Source organism: Artemia franciscana, unplaced genomic scaffold (assembly GCF_032884065.1).
Source record: "Artemia franciscana unplaced genomic scaffold, ASM3288406v1 PGA_scaffold_218, whole genome shotgun sequence".
Lineage (NCBI taxonomy): Eukaryota > Metazoa > Arthropoda > Branchiopoda > Anostraca > Artemiidae > Artemia > Artemia franciscana.
This window is the reverse complement of record NW_027062647.1, coordinates 806,882-828,132: the sequence shown is the minus strand read 5'-3', so window position 1 is coordinate 828,132 and position 21,251 is coordinate 806,882. Positions and strand designations below refer to the sequence as shown.

General features: G+C 32.9%; 1 protein-coding gene across 1 annotated transcript in view; it reads left to right on the top strand.

Annotated features, from left to right (window-relative positions):
* Window positions 1-21,251, top strand: part of LOC136041410 (calcium-activated chloride channel regulator 1-like) — an 84,320-nt gene that overhangs the window by 29,397 nt on the left and 33,672 nt on the right. Inside the window, exons 7-10 of the mRNA XM_065726065.1 lie at window positions 2,882-3,115; window positions 6,071-6,359; window positions 12,930-13,085; window positions 19,607-19,719. Of these exons, the coding sequence (XP_065582137.1) occupies window positions 2,882-3,115; window positions 6,071-6,359; window positions 12,930-13,085; window positions 19,607-19,719 (792 nt within the window). The remainder of the gene's footprint in view (window positions 1-2,881; window positions 3,116-6,070; window positions 6,360-12,929; window positions 13,086-19,606; window positions 19,720-21,251) is intronic.

Below are 21,251 nucleotides of genomic sequence, written 5' to 3'. Positions count from 1 at the left end.
TGAAGCTCCCAACCTGATCAATCTTTTCGTTACCTAATGTCACCTGTTCATCTTCACTTATTACCAGCCTTACTGACTTAGTCTTCTTAACATTAATTTTCAAGCCTATTTTAGCACCCTGAACTCGTAAAACCTCTAAAAATTCATTCATTTTGCTCACACTTTCATCTAATATGCTTAAATCATCAGCATAATCTAAGTCCAGGAGCGTTCTTCCTCCCCATTTAATTCCTTGGTCTCCAATTGCCTTTCCTGTGCTCCTTAAGACGAAGTCCATATTCCATATTTCTATCATTTGATGTGATAGGGCATAGGGAGGATGGCTCTCCATATGTAAGATCCCAAAGGTGTTTGTATAGAGCGCATGTGTCAGCCTTTCTGGTGGCCTCCTCTAGATGCCGGCCTTTTTCTTGGTGAACAGCTTTCTGTCTCTGTGGTTCTTACGCCGTTTAGACGTCTGTAGGTAACCATGTCCTTCGCTAGGCGTGCTTTGCGACGCTGTTCAATAGCATCTAGAGTTTCCTGGCGATATCCAGGACTTTTTTCTATGCTTCAGACGACCAATAGTACTTTCGGCCGAAAGCAATACACCGTCTTTGAATAGTTGTCATGCTTCTTCAGATTCTGTAATTTGACCCAGACAGTCAAAATGGTTTGAGATGGAGACAGTATAAGCATGGCACGTGTTGAAGTTTGCGAGATTATTTAGGTCTAATTTTGGGGGACGGTGATCACTTTTCTGGGCCTTAAGGCGTAGTCTAAGGTTAGAGACGACAAGCTTGTGGTCGGTGTTTCCCAATTTTGCACTTCTGTAAATTCGGCAATTAGTTATAGAGGAACACCAGCGTCGGGACACGATTATGTAGTCTAACATCATTCTTGTTCGTCCGTTATTGCTTTACCAGGTATATTTGTGAGCCTCTTTCCTTTGAAAAAGGGTGTTGGTGATCACAAGATCGTGCATGTTGCACAGCTGAAGGAGCCTTAGCCCATTGTCGCTCAAGCAGTCGGGTGACGTTTTTTTCGATATTAACAGAAATAGAAACACTTAGTTCGAAAGCTTTCAGTAAAATACTAATAGTGTTCTAGTCTTCAGAGGGCTTGAGGAGTACTCATTTTAGTTGCTGCTCATTTTGAATTTTACTTGGCTATAATTTGTACTTTCAATTTGTTACTGGGACCTGATTAGCTAGAAGAGTCTAACTATTGAGTGTCCCTTGGGTAGGCTCCATCCACCTTGTGAGGTCAAGGCCATCCTTTGCGTGGAGTGTTTATTTAGGGGATTCCCCCATATCCAGTGGCACGTGGTCAGCAGACCAAGGTCTGCTCCATTCTGGACGAGCTCCACCCACCACTAGTAGGTGGACTAAAATTGGACTAGTCCAATTAATTGCACTAAAAGAAAATGTACCTAAATTATGTTTGAATTTTGTATACAAAGTTTCAGTTCAACAACAGAGGGGTTTTAATGAAGAGAACGCTTTGACCAATTTTTCACTCATAGATTAATGATTGAGAATTGTCTCAGGCATCAGACCACTTCAGCTCTCTGTTTTGTAGACATTACCAGGCATATTTTTCAACTGTTAGAAAAGCTATGGTGAGCATCCTTTATTCTAAAGTAAATCATTTAAGCATACAAAAGAGATCAGTATTCCTTCCCAGAATTATGTAGGTAAAATATATCATTATAGTATATACGGTATGTCATTTCAGCATCATGTAAGAAGTGAATTTTATTAATTACATTTTTTCTGGGTTATTGTAATACCAAAGTTATACTTTGATGGAAAATAAAGCTAAACCTTAAGTAAACTATTATACTGACAGGATAGCCCCTGCATATTTAGAATGGTCTTAAATTAAATGTTTAAAACGACAGATATAAAATCAAAGAATTTTGAATGTAAAGAGGCATAAAACACTGCTTAAAAAACAAAATTATCCTACGGATAAGGGAGCTGTTGCTCCTTAATGTTTAAAGGTCAAATGCGTTAATAATACATCAAATAGTCAAAAGTTTGATTTTTATGCCTTAAAATAGATAGGACTTACAAGTTAAGCATTTAATAGAGAGTAGAAAATTAAATTGTGAATATATTAAACAAGAATTCAAAATAACTTGTATATTCCTTAACTTAAAAATAGTCGTTGACAATCTGTGTATTTTACGCCTTTTCGAAGCTACAAGTCCTATCTATTTACTTTTTCTAATTCATTATCCTGTTTTAAACCTCCCGACGAATTAACTCTTCTCCACTATTTCTAACAAGAATTCTTTGTATCGGATTAATAATCTCATTATTAATAAAAATAATACACTTTCAATAATAGCATTCCGCTTTATAAAACTGGAGTGTTGGTTTCAGTATCATGAAAAACTAAGATTAGTAACTAATATAATAACAATTGTGTTTGCGTAAAAAAAAATCAAAACTGTTATAAACAATTACAAGTGAAAATATTTGGACAGTTCGAAACATTCTTGGGAAATACCGGTTGATATTAAACGAAATATTCGAAATAACTAGCAAATTCCTTAATTTAGAGAATAATCGTTGAAAATCTGTGTGTTTTATACTTTTTCGAAGTTTGAAATCCTACCTATTTAATTTTTGTAATTCATTACCTTGTTTTAAACTTCCTGACGAATTAACATTTTTCCATTATTTCCAACATGTCTGTTTCCGTGAAAAAGCAGAAACTATTCAGCAATAATTGTTAATAAGGATCAGGAAGGTGAGAAGGAGCCTTAAGTTCAGCCAAGATCTTTACTTTTCTTTTTTGCATGGGGAAAAATATTCCCAATCTCAAAAGTTCATCAATAAATAAAGTGATAGTTTTTATTTATGTGTTTTTCTTTCTTCCTGACATTTGTTAGGTGGTCTCAGAAGCTGTAACAACCTCGCAAGAGTTTACTTTATCATTCACGGTAGATGCTCTTATGACTGATGAGCTGTATTTTTTTGTCACTGGTCCTAGATTTGGCGCTGGAAATGTTGGAACTTGTTCCTCTAAAGTGGCAGACCCAACTGGTGTTGAAACAGATTCAATACTTCAAGCAAATTGGGGAAGAGAAGGCTCTCAAAATGTAATACTTGCTTCAGCATTAACAGTAAGTTTATTTCAATTCAAATCAGTTGCTTAGATTGTATTTTTGATGCTCTTTGCTATATAAGAAAAATAAAAAAAATAAAAATTTTTATATTTTTAATAAAAAAATATAAAAAATGTATAAATAAGAAAAATAAAAAAACACAAATGAAATGAGGTTAAACTGTATTGCTACCATGGTATGTATAAGAACAATATTGAGATCAGAGCATTAGATTAAAAGGTAAGAACAAAAAGCTTGGGTTGGTTCGAGAGGTTTTTGCAGTAATCTACGTCGGCGTTTCTGAAAATTGATTACCAAAGCCTAGTACGAGATCTAAAATTTTTATGACCAATATAATTGGAGGAAGGCTATTTATTTGCAAAACTAATTAATTTTTGATTATAATACATTTATTTATTTGCCTATTTCAAACCGTATAATTTAAAAACTCTTGCGTACAAAAGATATGAGTAGTCAAAAGAGTAATAATTATGAGGAATTACAATTTCAAAAAATGAAGTAAGTTTTGTCTCTGCTGGGTTTTTTTAGTGTGAAAGACGTTGGTGTTTATCATTACGCTTAGATATCAAGTGAAGAGGCAGGATACAAATTCTATTCTAGGAATTAGGATCACCATCAGATCTGTTTCTACACTTTTTGTTGAGTATACCAAGGCTGATAATGCTGATTCACGCACATAAGTAGTGATAAGAGTCAACAAAAATTTTAATTTATTATTCATGTTTATTTTTTAGTGTATCCAAAAATGTCTTATTTGCACAGTTTTAAATACGTTTTTTTAGGTCAGTGAGACGCAAAGCTTTTGAACTTCATGTTCAATGAACTTAAGCTTTTTCTTTCTATGTCAAAAGAAAAGGGATCTTTAGCTCAAATAATATTCAAGTAATATCTAAAAGTTGTCCTTGAGACTACTCTTGGCTTTGAAGGATGTTCTTAAAAGGAAAAGTAATATTTTTTCGTTCTGAAAATCTACCCTCTTATGCTATGCTTTGGCCAAAATATTTTTAAATCATGTTCCAAAAGATTTTTTGTTTTTGTTAGCTCATTGTAATTTCTTTCCATCATCTTAATGACTATTACCAATCCTTTGAAAATCTTAAAATTTCCAACTTTAAATTCAATACAAAAAATGTAGCAAATCTGTTGCTCGAATGTACAGCTTTTTTAAGCACTGCCAATTGTAGAATCTTTAGAGAAAAAATATAAAAAAATTAGATGGTGGATGTTCCTTCAAACCAACAAATATTTGTCGTTCAGCCCACGCAGATTTTTTAAAACAACTCTTTTTTAAAGCCGTTGTGAATTAAAATACTAAAGTAGGTGCTTTTGATCCCTCCGCGCTTCCTTGTATCTTTTAATGCCACGCCTTACTTATTGATACTACAGGGTACCCACACAAAATCATTGGCTAACTCTTGAGTCAGTTCAAAAAGATCTTTTTGGCAGTCTGATATTGCATGTGCTTAATCATTGCTTAGACCAGTGCACGCCGTCAAATCATCACCATATCAAGTAGCAAAGTCAGTGGCAAACTTCAAAATCAACCTTACATTCTTAGATCCCGCTACCAAGTTAAATTGGCTCTACAATCCATGGGCAACAAAGATAATCTGTATGAAAAAGTACACATTCCAACTTCCCTCTATCATCTTTCCCTGACTGATATAAATAAATAATATTTAAGTAATTTTGTAAATAATTATGTGTATTTACAATTTCTTGTGATCCGACAAATTTCCATTCGACAAATTTTCTATCGGGCTGCGGCCAAATCTTTGGAGGAAGTCGGTACTCATCACCGGTGCTCATCGGAAGTCAGCACAAATCAAAGGCAACGCTTTAGCCTTGCCTTTGATTTGCAGTCTAAAATCTACTGCGTTATTGGCACTTTACTGAAAATGAACTATATTACTAATATTTTCTTTTGTGCTTAATATTGAAAATAAATATTGAAATTACACTAAAATTTGAACTGATGAACTTTCAGCAATTAATATCATTATACATCAAATATTCGCTTTGATTTTAATAGTTTTTTTCCAAAACTATTCAAGACGAATATAGTTTTACTGCAAACAGCAGTTTGGATACTGCCCCCATCCTTAACTATAAAAACGTAAGGCCAACTGCGCCATTGGCACTTCACAGATGACAAATTGTATTGCAAATATTTTCTTTTCTAGTTATTACAGCATTGAAAATGAAATTTGATTTTATTTGTACTTTCCATAACTGTTCAAGACACATATAGTTTTTAGTAAAGCGCCAATGGCGCAGTAGGCTTTAGACTATTTACAGTGAGAGAAGGACCCAATACCCAAACTCTTGCTTCAGTAAAAATTTTTCGTTTCAAGTTTGAATTTCATATTAAATTTAAGTTCCACTCGTCTTAAGATTTATTTATTCATTTTTATTAGCATCTATTATGTGTGTTTGCATAGATTGCTTATTTAATTTCCGTTCGTCTTCGGTTTCATTTATACTTCAATATCAAAATGTTCTTTTCTTTTTAAGTTTTATTTACATATTCAATTTAAGAATTAATCATTCAATGATTTATTTAGTCATTTTTATTAGTACTTGTTTTATGTTTTTTGCTATGATCATTCATTTAATTTCTGTTCGTTTTGGATTTCATTTGCTCTTTAATAGTAATTTCTAGTCGTTTTGAGTTTGAATTTAATCAGGTGTTTGTATCTGATGATCTTAAGTTTAATATAGCCTTTACTTTCCTTTGAAAAACTTCGTTTTCGGAACGGCTTTTTTTAAATAATATGTAAAGTAGCGTAATAGCTAGTAATTTTTATTATCTTGAGAATAATACTGATAAGATATAAGAGACAAGGAGAAGAAAATATTGAATATTTTCTATGAACGCGTGATATTATGCTACGTGAAGTCTTAAGCAAAACGAATTCTTTTTTCTTGTTGTATTCACAAGTCTAATTTTAGGCATTTTCTGGAAATTGGACTGTTAAAACCACATGTACAACCACCTCTAGTTTCTGGGTGGATGTTATGCTAAAGACTGATAATTTTGATGGTGTACAAATCAAATTGTGGTCTACTGCTGTTTCACCCGAGAATGTTACTCCACCTTTACGAATCTTTGCAAAACCAATGATTGGTCAATTTAATGCTGGTAACTTGAAACTGAAAGCCCACATAAGAAATGTGGCCTCAATTCCCGTACAACCTTCTCAGCATTTTACTATAAACCTAGAGGATGATGGGTTCGGCGGTAAGAAGTATTCTTTTCGTTTTTGTCTTGTTTTATATATAAATAATTTTTGTGACTCCCTCCGCTACCTCATGCTTGCCACTCCTGTTACTACCTAAAACAGAAAAAGCTATAGAAAATATCAACATAAGTTTTAAATGTTTGTTTAGAAAGACATAAATCTAGGTAATGACGGTTTTGGCGGTAAGAAGTATTTCCTTTGTTTTCGTCTTGTTTTAGATATGAATAGTGGTTGTGTCCTTCAAGGCTACCTCATAGTTTCCACCTCTGTTGCAACCTAAAAAAGAACAAGCTCTAGAAAGTAATTTAAAATGGTTTTTGAGAAAAACATTCATGTGAGAAAGAATTGCCATTTGAAGCTGATTCATGAATAGGAAATATTATTTTGATTAATTTCCGTTGTATATGATTATTACGATAACAAATTCATAAGTCTTTTAAATAGTTGTCTGAAATCCCTAAAATTTGTCTTCATGTCGAAAAAAATTTGAATAATCGGAATCATCGTAGTTGAAAACCCCACTATAGAGAATTACAGACACCTATCATGAGCAAAAAGGAAAATCATATTTTTGCATTGCAAGAAGGAATTTGTCTTTTTTTCGGCTTCACCGTTTTTTTCTGTTTCTTGTGTTTTGGCTGCCACTAGTCAGGCGATGAAGCATCACACAAATATGTTAACTGGTTGAATTAAAAGTCAATTTTTGCATCCAAGGGTTTTTTGTAAGTTATTGACTAAGAACTACTGATTTGAAATACAACCTAGATTCTCATGCTTTAGTACCATATAAACTTCAAAATCTCGATAGAGCACGTAAGTCAAACCATGAAACGGTAGAGTTAATCATGACAAAGTAAAGATTTCAACAAGACACCTTCAAAATGAACTAAAACGCATAGAAATTTCAAACAACGAAACAATACTTTGCCAATTTCTCACTCTCCCAATAATTAAACATAACTATAAGCATTGAAAAATTTGGATATTTTTTCAATTTTATTTTACCCTTGCATATTCAGCTTATTTTATTTGGATAAAATGGATAGCTATTCTTGAATTTCCAATGAAGCTAAAAGGAATAATATCTCATTCATTGACGATTGAGCAAAAGAATATTGATAAATGATTTTTGGTAAGCTAGAAGAAGGTTCCCTGAAGAAAAAAATTAAGTTGTTACAAGACTTATCACGAGCTAATGACATTATTAGTTAATTTGAGACCCAGATTATACCTATCACTAGTGGACAAAATGAACCTCAATAGCATAAAGATGACGTTGATCTGTCTAGTAACCAAAGAAAATTTATTTCTTTATCCACGTAATTACAAATTGAAGAAAAAAGATGACTTAACAAAGGAAAAACGGATCGTATTATTTTAGAGAACTTGGATTGGATTCACTAGTGATGGGAATGTACCCAACAATACCAAAGAACAGTGTAAAATATACTGATGTATTATAGAGAAATACAACAACCTTAAAATGCAATATGGGACAGAGTTTGTGAGTTTTCTAAGGATTTGATGTTTCGTGATAAAATCACTGACATGTTCCCAGCAAGTTTCATCAATTGTAATACGCAAAAACTTGACGCAAGACTTCCTTTTTATCTTGCCATAACTGTATTTCGATTGGGAAATCCATGGATAATATGTAGGTGTTCTCGATTATATAATGAAAATACTCTTATCTGGGTGAACTTGTACTTTTCTTACGCGTATCAATACTGAAACTTTGTCCGACGATTGCTTACTTAATTTAAGTAATCCTTTCTCAGTTGTCGCAGGACAAATAAGTGACATGTCGTCAGCAAACATTGATACTGTCGCTTCTTGTGGATCATGGAATAATTCACTGAAATCTTTTTTCATATTAAACACAGCTTCAGTTTGGTCATTTACATAATTAAGAGTAATAGCAGTCCAAGAACAGAGCCCTGAGGAACTCCATCTGTAAAGGAAAGGCTGATGAATGCTTTGAGTCAATATTAACATACTGTAGCTGCTCTACTAAGAATGCACTGAGAAAGTTAAGTCCGGGACTTCTTATGCGATAAAACTCACACTTTAGAAACAGGAGATCATGATCTACTGTGTTGGAAGCTTTAATTATATATACAAATATTGCTAAGACCATGCAACCTTTATCCAGCGCTTGATTGACTACGTTGCTTGCATAGGCAACCGTTTACTCAGCTGTATAACCATAACAAAATTCGAGTTGGGTAGGTTTTAAGGCCGTGATTAAATGAACTTGAAAACATCGAGCTTCAAAATTGAAGTTAGGTTAGCCTTCTGTCTTTTAATTCTCTAGAGACCGTCGATTGTCAAAACTTCAACCACCAATTATCAAGTCTTGTGAAAGGTTTTGATAGACAGCTTCCTTTGGTGAGATGCTCCAGCCGAGAAATAGTAATATATTTGGCTGCGTCTTGCAAAGCTTGGTTACCGACCAAGGGAGAAGAGAAAATGAGCAAAAGAGCACTGTCATTCTCAAGTACAAAATGCCCATGTATAGGAAACTGTGACGGCATGCATAGAGTGAATTTTAAAATTTATTGTTTTTTCCACCTTTTTTTCCTAGGGATAGGCTATTTAAAATACTTCAGTTGATTAGTTCGAAACAAAACACCGAACTTAGTTGAAAGCTTTCTTCGAGGATTCTTAGAAAACCAAAGTTTTCTTACAAATTAAATTAAAAAAAAATTAGCTGAAAGTAAGGAGTGACATTAAGTAACAAACAGAAATTACTTCGTATATGAAAGGCACTCCTTCCTCGTGAATGCCCCGCTCTTTACGCTGAAGTTTTTTACTGTTTTAAAAAATAGAGTTAAGAGAAAGAGTCAGACTTTAGCGTAAAGAGCGGGGCGTTGATGAGGAAGCAGCCCCTTTGATATATAAAGTAATTTCTGTTGGTTTTAAGTTTTTATGCGAAGTTTTATGCGAAATCGAGAGAGTTGAAAAATACTAGAAAAAGTCTTAGACCAGAGAATAGAGGGAAAGAAGCCAAAGAAGGACCAGGTGAGATCAGGATAGTTGGCAAAACTTTACCAAGTCGTAAGCAAGGGGAAAGGACAGATATAGGGCAAAGGGAAGCAAATGAGAGTCATTGGAAGGAGTGAAGGATGAGGGAAGCCATGAACAGAGCTTTAGAAAGATCACACTAAGTTGGGAGCGTCTTAAAAGACTTGAAAAACTCCGCACTAACAAGAAAAAGTATTAAACAGCATAACAAAAATTTCAACCCATATCTTTCAAACAAGAAAGCTTTGGAATTCTCGGAAGATATCGAAAGATATCTACCACAGAAACTACAAAACAGCATAATTAAACCTATCAAAACTTTCAAGAGAGGCACCTTCAGAATGTGAAGAAAGCCAGCACAGGCAACTTAAGCACGAAATAGCAAGACTAACCATGCGAAGTCATACCTTTCAAACAAGGCAAGATTTGAAAAAACATGGAAAGCACCAACAAATGAAACGATGAAAAACCACAACTAAGCATACCACATCATCCTTTTCAAATATAACATCATTGGAGGAGGAAGTATAGACCCCTAGACAATCAATTTTTTCAGCATGATTTTGTAAGAGTGAACATATATATTACCTTTTTTGTACTATGATCTTAAAATATATTTATTTTATCGGTTTCAATATAACACCTTTTAATTAGTTAGGTTAAGTCTTCATTTGAGGTTTAAGAAAAGCTTTGAAGGAAACACATGCCCAAATCCTCAACAGAAAATTCAGAAAAGTCTGTAACACACGAATAAAAAAATTAAACAAGAAACCACCCTTTACCAGAATTTTCAATCAGGAAAAATACCCCATAGAAAAATTTTCTAAGAAGAAAGAGCCCTTTCGTAAAAAATGCAGATGAGTAAAACCCATTATCATAAATTTCTAACGAAAACGAAACCTTTGGCAGAAATTTAAGCAAGATAATATTATTTAGCAGAAATTTTAAAAAGTTGAAAAAACAAGAAGGCGATTCTCATATACCTGTGTAAATCAAATGAAATACAGAGAACTTAGGAAAAGAATTCTTGAAATATTAATTTCTTAATTTTAAGAAATCACGAATCTAAGAGTTAAAAAAGGTGTTATACACACACTTGTGCAAGCAAAAAGACCCTCACCACAGTTGTTGGTAGAATGATGTGTCACCCCGACGTCGTGGCAGCTTCAGAGGTACGCCCGACCGTTGAAGCATTTTTCAGGGACCCATTGTAGCTGTTTGAAGCGGCAAGGGAACCCAGAAACGTCTTTTTAGTTGCATATATTTGTGTGTCACACGTTCTTTAATCCTTGAGTTCGTGATTTGGAAACTCAAAATTCACTCAGCATTTTCCTTTTTTATTTTTTGTATAAACGCATTTGAAAATTTACTCTGTATGTTTTTGAGTTTTAGAAGTTTCTGCTATATAATTTGCTTATTTTTTAAAACTTCTGCTAAAGGAGTTTTTCTCGTTTGAAATTTCTGCAATTGTTTTTCTTTTGAAGCTTCATGTGAAAGATTATTTCTGATTTTTAATTTCTGCTAAAGGATTTTTCTTGATTTGAATTTCAGCTAAGGGACCTATTTTTGTTTTAAATTTCTTTTCAAGTCTTTATAACTTTTTTAAATTTCTATTCGAGTTATTTGAAAGACTTTTTCATGCTTTAATTAAGCGCTTAATCTATCTAAATCAAAGATGTACGATCAAAAAAATAAAAAATATATAAAACAAGACTATTATACAAAAAACATAATTAATATGTTCACTGTGCGAAAACATGATAAAAAAAAAATTCTAGGTTTTTTTACTAACTGCGTGATCTATTTACAACGCTCTTAATCGATTATTAAGGAAAGCAAAAAGATAATTTTACTCTAGGAAGTTTGAGGAAGTATTGGGATGCCCAGGAAAAAAATGGCGCATGATTAAAGAAGTACTTCAGCAACCAACGAAAACGATCCCACTTAAAATAGTTAACCAAGAAGGTGAAATCCCAAAAAGTGCGGATGATGTCTCAGAGGTATTCAGAAATTACTTCTCAGCGGCAGGAAAGCGCGTTGCTGAAGGAATCTATCCGATGTTATATGATCCAAATATTTTTGACTACTTGGTTATTTTGGATCTAAGGTTTCACCATGATCTGATTTCGGATCTGAGGTATTTAGCACCTGTATCATTATGTGAAATTTACGCGCGACCGCTTTTACTTCGTGCAACCGCTTAGCGTTATTTCCTTATTTTGGCTCTTATCAGAGTTGATACTTGTTTTAAAGGTTGTAGCACTATAATAGGACTATTCTAAATAGCTTGAAATAAAAGAAAAACAAAAATTTAAGTTGAAATTATTTTTGGATTTGCCTGTTGCTAGGTAGGGGTACAAATTCGTGAAAATATAGATGCGATAAAATTTATCTTCAAATTGTAGGAAGGGGGATTTATTTTTTCAATGAGAATTAAAAAGAGGTATTTACTGATTAAAAATATAATGAAAAGATATTTTTCAGATCTTTTGAGGATATAATCTAGAGGGAAGGGCAACGGTCCCTCCTCATTGGCGACCCTGTTGCTTGATGATGTATCTTTTTTATTAATTTGTTGATTATTTTGCACACGCTTTCCTTATTCTTAAGCCTGGCAACTGCTAACCGTAAACACTGTAAGCTTGCATCGAGTTAGAGGCAAAGCTATAACGATGCCAATAGTAAAGGCCATAAGGCTTCAATGTTTTATTAAAAAAAATTACCAGAGGTACTTCATATGGAAGGGGTAGTCGTATAAATCCCGGAGGGGAGTCAACCTCTTTTATGTTGTATCTTTATTGTATGATTATAAGTCAAGTCTCTAGATTTTCTTTTTTTTTTAGACGTATATGGCTGTGAATGTTTTAACTTAATCAGTTTAACGAATGAACTTTCACTTTTACGGTCATTAGTGCTTTATTAAATTACAATCTGACTGTTTCAGTTAGTAATCAATAGCCAAAACGGTGGGTCATGAGCCAAAACAGTGGAGTTTTACTAGCTGTTCAACTAAAGTAAGGGACAACATGAGAACTTAAAATGAATAGGAATTACTTCGTATATGTAAAGGTCCATCCCATCTTCAACCTATCGCTCGTAACACTTTCGGGGGGTGTTTACTCCCTATTCGGAAAATCAGGGACACTCTTCTAATAGCTTTTGATAGGTAATAATAAATTTTCTGAATTCTCCATCCTTGGAATCAGTATCAAATGCCAGTCCTTTTGATATGTTTATTTTTGTCAAAATTTTGTTTTTTAGAGTTTTGCTTACTATTGGGATGAATTTGATGCACTGTCACTCAGAAGAATATCTGGACTAGTCAGGCATTACTGCTGCCCCTTCAGTTTCTTAATTTGTGCCTAAGCTAAATCAAGACCCAACCGTGTACCAGCATCTTCCAGATGATCAGTTATTTATCGACTTTTCTCCTTAAAAATCTGTCTCCACTTTTATTACTCGTCTCTATTTCCCATTCGACGAATAAAATAGTTTGCGGTTGTTTATGCTTAACATAGGCTTGTATTTATATATTATATTTTTAGATCCTGACAGTTTTGAAGATGGAATTTATTCTGGTATATTGATACCACCAAGTGGCTCATTATCAAGCGGAGCGTATTCAGTTGGAATTGAAGTATTATCAGAGGAAAGCAGCTGGTTTATCGCAAGTGGAAAAAAATCTATTTCAGCCGATCAAAGTGAGAATAAATCATCTTTTCAAACCACACTATCAAAAAAATTCAGAATGCTGAAAATTAGATGTTGCATAAGTAAACATTTATGATCCTATAGTGCCATGCAACACTAATCTTGTTCCCCTCTTTCGGTTCCTATCGTGCAATAAAGTTCAGCACACAGAATATGGTCAGTCAGAAACCAAATAAAAACAACAAAAATTAAATTATTGCAACTCAATCATAAAAGTCAACCTCAGTATATAAAAAAAAATAAGTTACGCAATAATTTATTTATTTATTTTCTTTATTTCCCTCAAAAAATGAGGAGTACGCTACAATATAATATAAAGAAAAAACAACTGATAACACTTACAATCAAAACCTATCAAATATTGATCGAACACTTAAAAAAAAAAAAAAAAAAAAACATTTGCTAAATAGATTAGCCTATAAATCATGAAGAGCCAGAACTGTTACTAAAAAACGGAAATAAATTGTGGCCTAAAAGGCTAATTTTCGCCCTATCTTCAAATGTTTTATATTTTTTGTTTATACAGACTACAGGATCCTTCACATTAAGCTTTAAAACAATCTCAGTGTTACTAAAAGAAAGGGGGAAACCAAGTAAAAATTTACACAATTTAAAATAAGCAACTTTAATTGGCGAAAGATCAGAAGGTCTGAAATTTCGGAAGAGGAGGGACGGGAACAATACGTGAGGCAGAGCAACAGCGCTATACATACGACCAAGGACGTCCCGACGGTAAAGACCCCGAAAACGAATTAAAAGACCAAATGCCTTGCGTAGTTTCATCTGAACATGCTGAACCAGGACTGGTTTGAAATCTCTTTTCGAAGCAGCATAAGGTAATCCCAAATAAGTGACTATTGGCGACGACTGAAAAATAACACCATTGCCGCAATCGAGAGTCGCCCTGACATTATCCTCTAAACAATTTACAACAAAAAATTGACATTTTTCAAAACTGATAGAAAGGCCCAAACCTTTTAAACAATTAATTAAAATATTAAAATTAGAAACAAGACTAGACTTGGACCGGCTTAGAAGGATAATGTCATCAGCATATGCGATGTAAGACAGATTTCAAGATAATGAAACAAACGAGCAGGAAAGTGAATTAAGGGCAGTAGCTAAACAAGAATTGAATATATAAGGAGAAATAATTCCTCCTTGTCTAATTCCTCTACACACTTGAATTAATTTGGACTGAGATGAAGATGAACTCGGACAGATACGGATCTTTAAACCAGAATACCAAGAGCGAAGGACTCGTATGACGGCTAGGGGCAATCCAGCATGGATTAATAATTTGAATAATGAAGAAAGGCAAAATAAAAAAAGCATAAAATGAAAATTTAAAACCAGGTTTATAATTTCTTTTCCTTGTAAAATTAAGAACGTACAAATGAAATATACTATAAATGAGCTACAGCACATAAACAAACATTATTCATGCAACTGGGAAGACACAACTCTCTATTGTTTGGTTTTTATTTTATTTATTCACAATGCGATTTTACATGACAAACTTAGAGCTTTATACGATGGGTTCGTTTTTTAAAACAAATATTAAATGCTTATAGTACCTAAAGTACCATTTACCAGACCTAGAAAAATCTGTTTTGCTTTATTTCTATATTTTTCCTAACCCACCTTGCAAAAAAAAAAAAAAAAAAAAAAAAAAAAAAAAAAAATCAGGAGTAGGCTAATGTTTGCTTCCAGAATAGGAACAAACTGGGTATTGAATATATATATATATATATATATATATATATATATATATATATATATATATATATATATATATATATATATATATATATATGGCGTGACGTGACTCTGTAAGCTTAGCCAGAGTCGACCCAGCTCTAAATGGGTACCTGGAGAAATCTGGGGAAGGTAAACAGGAAGGGTGTGCGAAAGCACAGGATGGTTGGCCCCCAACCCCCCATTGCACTTCCTGGCTGAAGGGCCAAGAAACGGAGATCAGCACCGCCGGTACGGACTGTAAAGTCTAATGCCGTATCCTTTACCTTTTATATATATATATATATATATATATATATATATATATATATATATATATATATGTACGTATATATATATATATATATATATATATATATATATATATATATATATATATATATATATATATGTATATATATATATTCTTCCAATGCAAAAAAAAAAACTGAGGAGGTTTTCTATTTTTAGATCTACATCTTCAAGTCGTGGTGGGTTATTGACATCACCACAGTGTTACCTAAAATTGTCCCTAAAATTTTTCCCTTTATGAAAGCTGAGTAGCAAAAGGGAAACAAAGACAGTTAAAAGAAACGAACAAAAAGGAGGGACTATAGAACACTACCAAAATACACGTAGGATATGTGGTAATCTGTGGTAAAGCTTTGGACTTTGGCCAAAAGTAGCCTAATGTCTTAAAAAGAAAAAACATAAAAAACTAGAGTTTTTTTGCTGAATTCAAACATATAAATATAGAACTTCGGATTTTGATCCATATTAAATGCTACAAAAAGATAACCCCGTACAAAAAGTTCTACTACGAAATCGGCAATAGGATTTTTTCAATCCAAAGCACATCACCCGTGTCTACTTCTTAAACCACCTGTGTTCTAAGCCCAGATAAATAAGAAATTTCCAGCTGGGTCCGTCAATCAATTATGTTTGAGTGTAAAATTTATTTGTTGTCAATTAAAAGTAGATTTATTTATATTGTAGTTCGAAAATTCTCCCACATCCGAATAAAGAAAATCTCTTTACGTCCAAGAAGGGATGTTTTGACGGAAGATCTATTTCTTGTCCCATTGAGAACTAAATTTGGAGGAATTCCTCGCCCACACAACAAGGGGATGATTGATACCAACCAAATTGCTCAATTTTGACAATCTAATTTTCTTAAAATTGGTGCGATTCTGTCTATCCTCCTTCAAAAGCCTTGTTGTTGTCTTTTCTTACTTTTTTCCAAGAAAACGTGAAAGACTTCCTTATATTAATTTATCCCTGTTTTATTCAATTTTCACTACTAACTTTTAATTTATTTCATATTCTTTTTATTTTATAGTTTTACATTATCATCCCTTGCCATTTTGAAGTTGTTAACATACAACATATTGCTTTTAGACTAATTATATAAATTTTATAGCGAGTCCGGCAAAGTTCCTTTTCTAGAGATTTAAAAAATAGGGTGGACTTTCACTTCCTCCCCTCTCAAAAGGGATTATTTTTATTGGCTAATTTATTTTTTTAATTAATAATAGTCTACTTTTCCCCAAAGAATGCCCAAAACCTTCTTTTTATTGATTTTACCCCAATTTTTTCATATTTCATACTAACTCTTAATTTTTCAGATTTTACTTATTTCCTGGAAATTTATAATATATTCTTTAGTCAGAAAAATGCCCCCACTTCATTCTATTTTTTTTTTATCTAGGATCCAATAATGTCTTTTATGGGATTGTTTTGAAAAAAAAAATCCTTCCAAAGAGTTTTAATTTTTTTAATTCGTTATATATTTAGCCATTTGCACGGGCTAAAACCTTTGAAATCCCATTTCTAAGCCAAAAAGCTCTTATTCCCGTTTTAACCACAAGCAAATTCCCAGAAAACTCTTTTTTTCTTATTCTGTTGCGTTAAAATGTATCTTCACTCCTTAAAAGGTGAATTTTGATTTTTAAAATATGTTATTGAATCTTTTTTGGTTTCAATAAAATGCAAATGAAAGAACACGTTTTGGACTTTTACGGCAATAGGAAGGGGACTGTAGCCAAAATCCTTTTTATAGTTATTTTCGCTTGTTTCAAGTTTGACTTGAACATTAAATTTAATTTTTACTCGTGGAAAATCTATTTATTCATCTATATGCGGGCTCGTTATCTTTGTGTTTGTTATGATTGTTTATTTTAATTTATGTCCGTTTTTGGTTTTATTTATTCCTTAATAGGAATTTGTAGCAATCTTAAGTTCGAATTATTATAGGAATTTGTTTTTGTTAGTCTTAAGTTTAACAAAGTTCTTTACTTTTCTTTCAAATAACTTATTTTTTGGAAATTCTTTTAATTGATCCATAAAAAAAGCAAATTTACTAAATGTTTTCAAAATCCAAGACCATGAGTGTCATTTTATGTATGTTTAGTGGTTTCATTCTTATATGGAAGGACCCATCATATTTCTTAGAAAATAATGAATTTGTAGATTCATTACTTTTTTAGGGCATCGAAGAAATTTCAGCTTGTGGGGGATAACTTTAACCAGTTATGCTCCAAGACTGCAATAATTAAAATTTTATTCTAAAACCTGAAGCTCAGAAGAAGTTTTGCCAATGATTTACACGAATGGGCCTGATCCTTATTGGCAATCCCTCTACCTATTTTGTATTTGAATAAACTCAAAATCCTCATTCAGCTATTATTAGTTTTTCGGTAATTAAGGTTGTACTCAGAAATCTTTCCCTGACAATTTTCCTGTTGACGCAATTGATTGAAAACGAATGAATTTGCTTATGAAAATAGTAGGGAACCTTTTGGAAAATGTTTCATATTTAAGCGAATCTGGAATTTCATTTGGAGTCTCAGACTTCCATCAAATGACTGGACTCAAAAATCTGTTAAAGTATTTGATGATTTTCGGGACGCCACAATTCTCCTTTATCATTCTTCATGCCTAATCATAGTTTGATGAACACTCTCTCTTTGATGAATCTATCAAAGAACTCATTGCTGTGGTCTTGAATAAAAATTTTACAAGAACCCAATATTTTTTAACTTATTCTTTTCCTAATGCATTATATCTGTATCCTTCTACATTTGAAAGGTTGTCACTAGTGGATCGTTCTTCTGCCTGCCAATCTTAGATACCTATACTGGAGGGTGTGTCAGACACTTCAAAAGATCTAACTCTAACATGCCATAGAATTTATGAGGCTGCGGTCGACAGAATTTTTTTTTAAATTTTTGATCCGACTGCACAAATAGTGTCAAAGAAATGTCTAAAGACAAATCGGAAAAACTGGTATTCACAGGTGGCAGGAGACGTGGCCAGCTAATTTTCAACTTACCTGAACCTCTCTACTCTGTGACTGCAACTTTTCATTTTATTAGAACCTTCAATGATTTTCTTTCAACGCCCTTGTTTGTCCTTTCCAATATAGCTGCAAACTCTGCACAATCATGAAGAAGGATTTCTTAACCCCTTAAAATTAAAAATGGAAAGCATAGATTTGAAGGTGATTGTCCCGTTTCTCTCACTCCTATATTCTCGAAAATTTATGAAGGATTCCTCGCAGACTGTATTAAGTAACAAATCATATCCTTAACGACCAGAGACAATTCTTGAACTTCAAATCCACTTCCCATTGCCTTGCTCATTTTGTGAGTACCACTGGGAAAACTCTTTAAAAACCTATTAATTGTCTAAATTTAATTTTTATTGATATCCAATATTCATTTTATCTTCTTAATTACAATATATTAGCTAAAAAAATACTTGTTGATGAAACTAATACTTATTCTTTGCTAGTGATATTTGATGCATTCTTCTCAAATAGATTGCAACTAGAGAATCATTCCTCTGATGATTTCCTTGATCACAAGAGAATACTCCAATATAATCTTCTAGGAGCTTTTCTCAGTCATAATTAAGAACCTGGCTAAGGAATTTCTTGGAAGATATGACTTGTTGACGACCTTGCTTACATTGAAACTTGCTCAACAAATTTATTAAATGAGCCTTTGAGCATCCTCATTTGAGAAAGCTCATTTAGCTTGCTCTTTGAGCAAGCATTTGAGCACAAGATGTCTTGAAGTTTTGACATGGCAGCAAACCCTTCTAAATACATGATAATGTCAATTTGTTTCCTTAAATCACCTCCCCATTGTATTCATCCTTTTCCTCTTGAAATTTCTGTATACTCATTTAAATTACTTGAATTCATAATTTCTTTCTAACTTAAAGTGTGGCACTTACGTAGTTCATCCACCAAGCTAATGTATCTATCTCCCCCCTTAAGTTTCTGCAAATTCTTCTATTCTTTAAGGATTTTCAATTCTTTTCTCTTTCTTAGTCTTGATTTTACTTGTCCAGTTTCGTACACTGACATTTCAGGGAAGAGTCTGATAAAATTAAATTTATCCAAAAAAGAGCACTGCGAATAATTTTCAAGTAATTTGAAGTCCCATACTCTCCTTTGGAAAAAAGAAATTATGTCGGAAACACTTTTGTATAGGAGAGGTATAATGTGCCTCAGTTTTTTTCTTTTATTTGCTGTGACAAACCCTCCCGCAAAGTAAATTGTTTATAGAATTCCCCCTCCCCACTCCCCAAGAATATACTCTCTTTGGGCCGTTTTCAAGTTTGTTCCTACCTTGTCTCCCTTGTCCTACTGTTTCCAGAGATCACCATCCTTTTGAATTTGTTCCAGTTCAAGTAGACACTTGAACGAGATTTCAGGCTCTGTATACCCGAATTCAGTTGTAGTGACAATGTGCTTCTAATTTTACAGGTCAGATATGCTGTGGCTCATCATTCCCAACCAGTAGCTCAGTTTTACCTTCTGGATATCGAAGGTACTTTCCTGACCTATGGACATTTACCGTATCTTCATTTACTGCCAAGGTCTGTCGTCTTACTTATTTGCTTTTTCTTTCATATTTTATTGAGGGGGTTTAGTCGTATTCGGATTTTTTTATTTGCATAGATTTCACCTTTAAATGGACTTGGTATAGTAAGCAGGTTGAGAATTTACTAATAACAGGTTATTACAGTAAAAAGTCACAAGGGTTCAAGTTAGGAAAAAGCTAAGTCAGTGCCTCGGATTTTCCTCAATAGTCATTACTCTTTGAGAGAGAAGACTTTGTGACAGGTAAGTTTAAGGAGGAGTACCCCAAGATTTTAAGTCTGTTTTTTTTTACTCAGCGCTTTCCTAGTATGTGGAAAAATATTAAACTTGAAATTAGTTTAGTCAAAACTATTTGTTTTGTTTTTTTGTTTTGCGCAAAATGGTTATAATGGGTATTAAATTGTAACATTACCTGTATGTTTACCTGAAACAGAATTTTATCTTGGTCTCAACGTGAGTTTTGTCACAGAGCAGTGTAATTCAAGTTTAGTTATTTCCTTTTTTTTTTAATTGAACCCGATTGAACCTTGAAACCTAACCTTGAACCTATCGTAACAAAAAAACTTGTATTTCTGAGCATCTGTTTAGACCTCTAGTGCCAAATCTATACGAATTTTGCCTCATCTTAGAACTTTAAATTACAGAAAGTCACATTTGAAAACAACAGCTACTCTCCCAACTGAAGCTATATTAAAAATAAGTGGGTGCTATGCAAGGGTTTTTCAAGGAAAGTTAAGTATGGGGAAACTTTGGACTGTTTTTTGTAAGACTTTTTTCTCTAATAATAATACTAAATCAATAAAATAGTCATTAAACTGAAAATAGCATCGGTTTTTCTCTTTCAGCATTATAGCTCAAAGTCTTTAATGTACCAAGAATAACGAAAATAAAATTTGATTGTTTCATTTATTAAAATTTAAAACTACACAACCTTATGCGTCTTAAGATAAAAGAAAGCTCAAACATTACATTGGCCAAGAAAAAGACTTCTCTTTTAATTTATGTGGCTTTTAGTAGTAGCACGTAAGAAATTAATTTAAGAAGGTTTGTCCCTTTAACCAGAAAAAAAAATAAGATCAAAACACAATAAACCAAACAACATAAGAAAGAGTAGTTTTCTTAGAAGACTTTTGTTATGTTTGGTTTCTTTTAAACGAAAAGTTTGGCCAATATTAAACACTTAATTTTGCTTATTTATTTTCTCATTTCAACTTGGTAACATTAACAAAATTGTATTGCTGCCCAACTAGGGTCTTAATTTTGGAAAAACAACCAAGATGAATCTAAGAACATCGTTGTTTTCAGACATGGATAAAGTGCACTTCAGGAGGCAAGGTCATTTTTATTTTGAAGTCCTTGGTATTTTATATAATTTTCTTTCAAATTATCAAAATAATTTTATTTCTTATTCAGTTTTGTATGATTTCCGCTTTGGAATACAATTTTTCATTTTGGACATGGTAGTAAAACTTATATAATGTTGAAGCTATGGAACATCTTGAATAGAAGAACACAAAAGGCGGTCTAA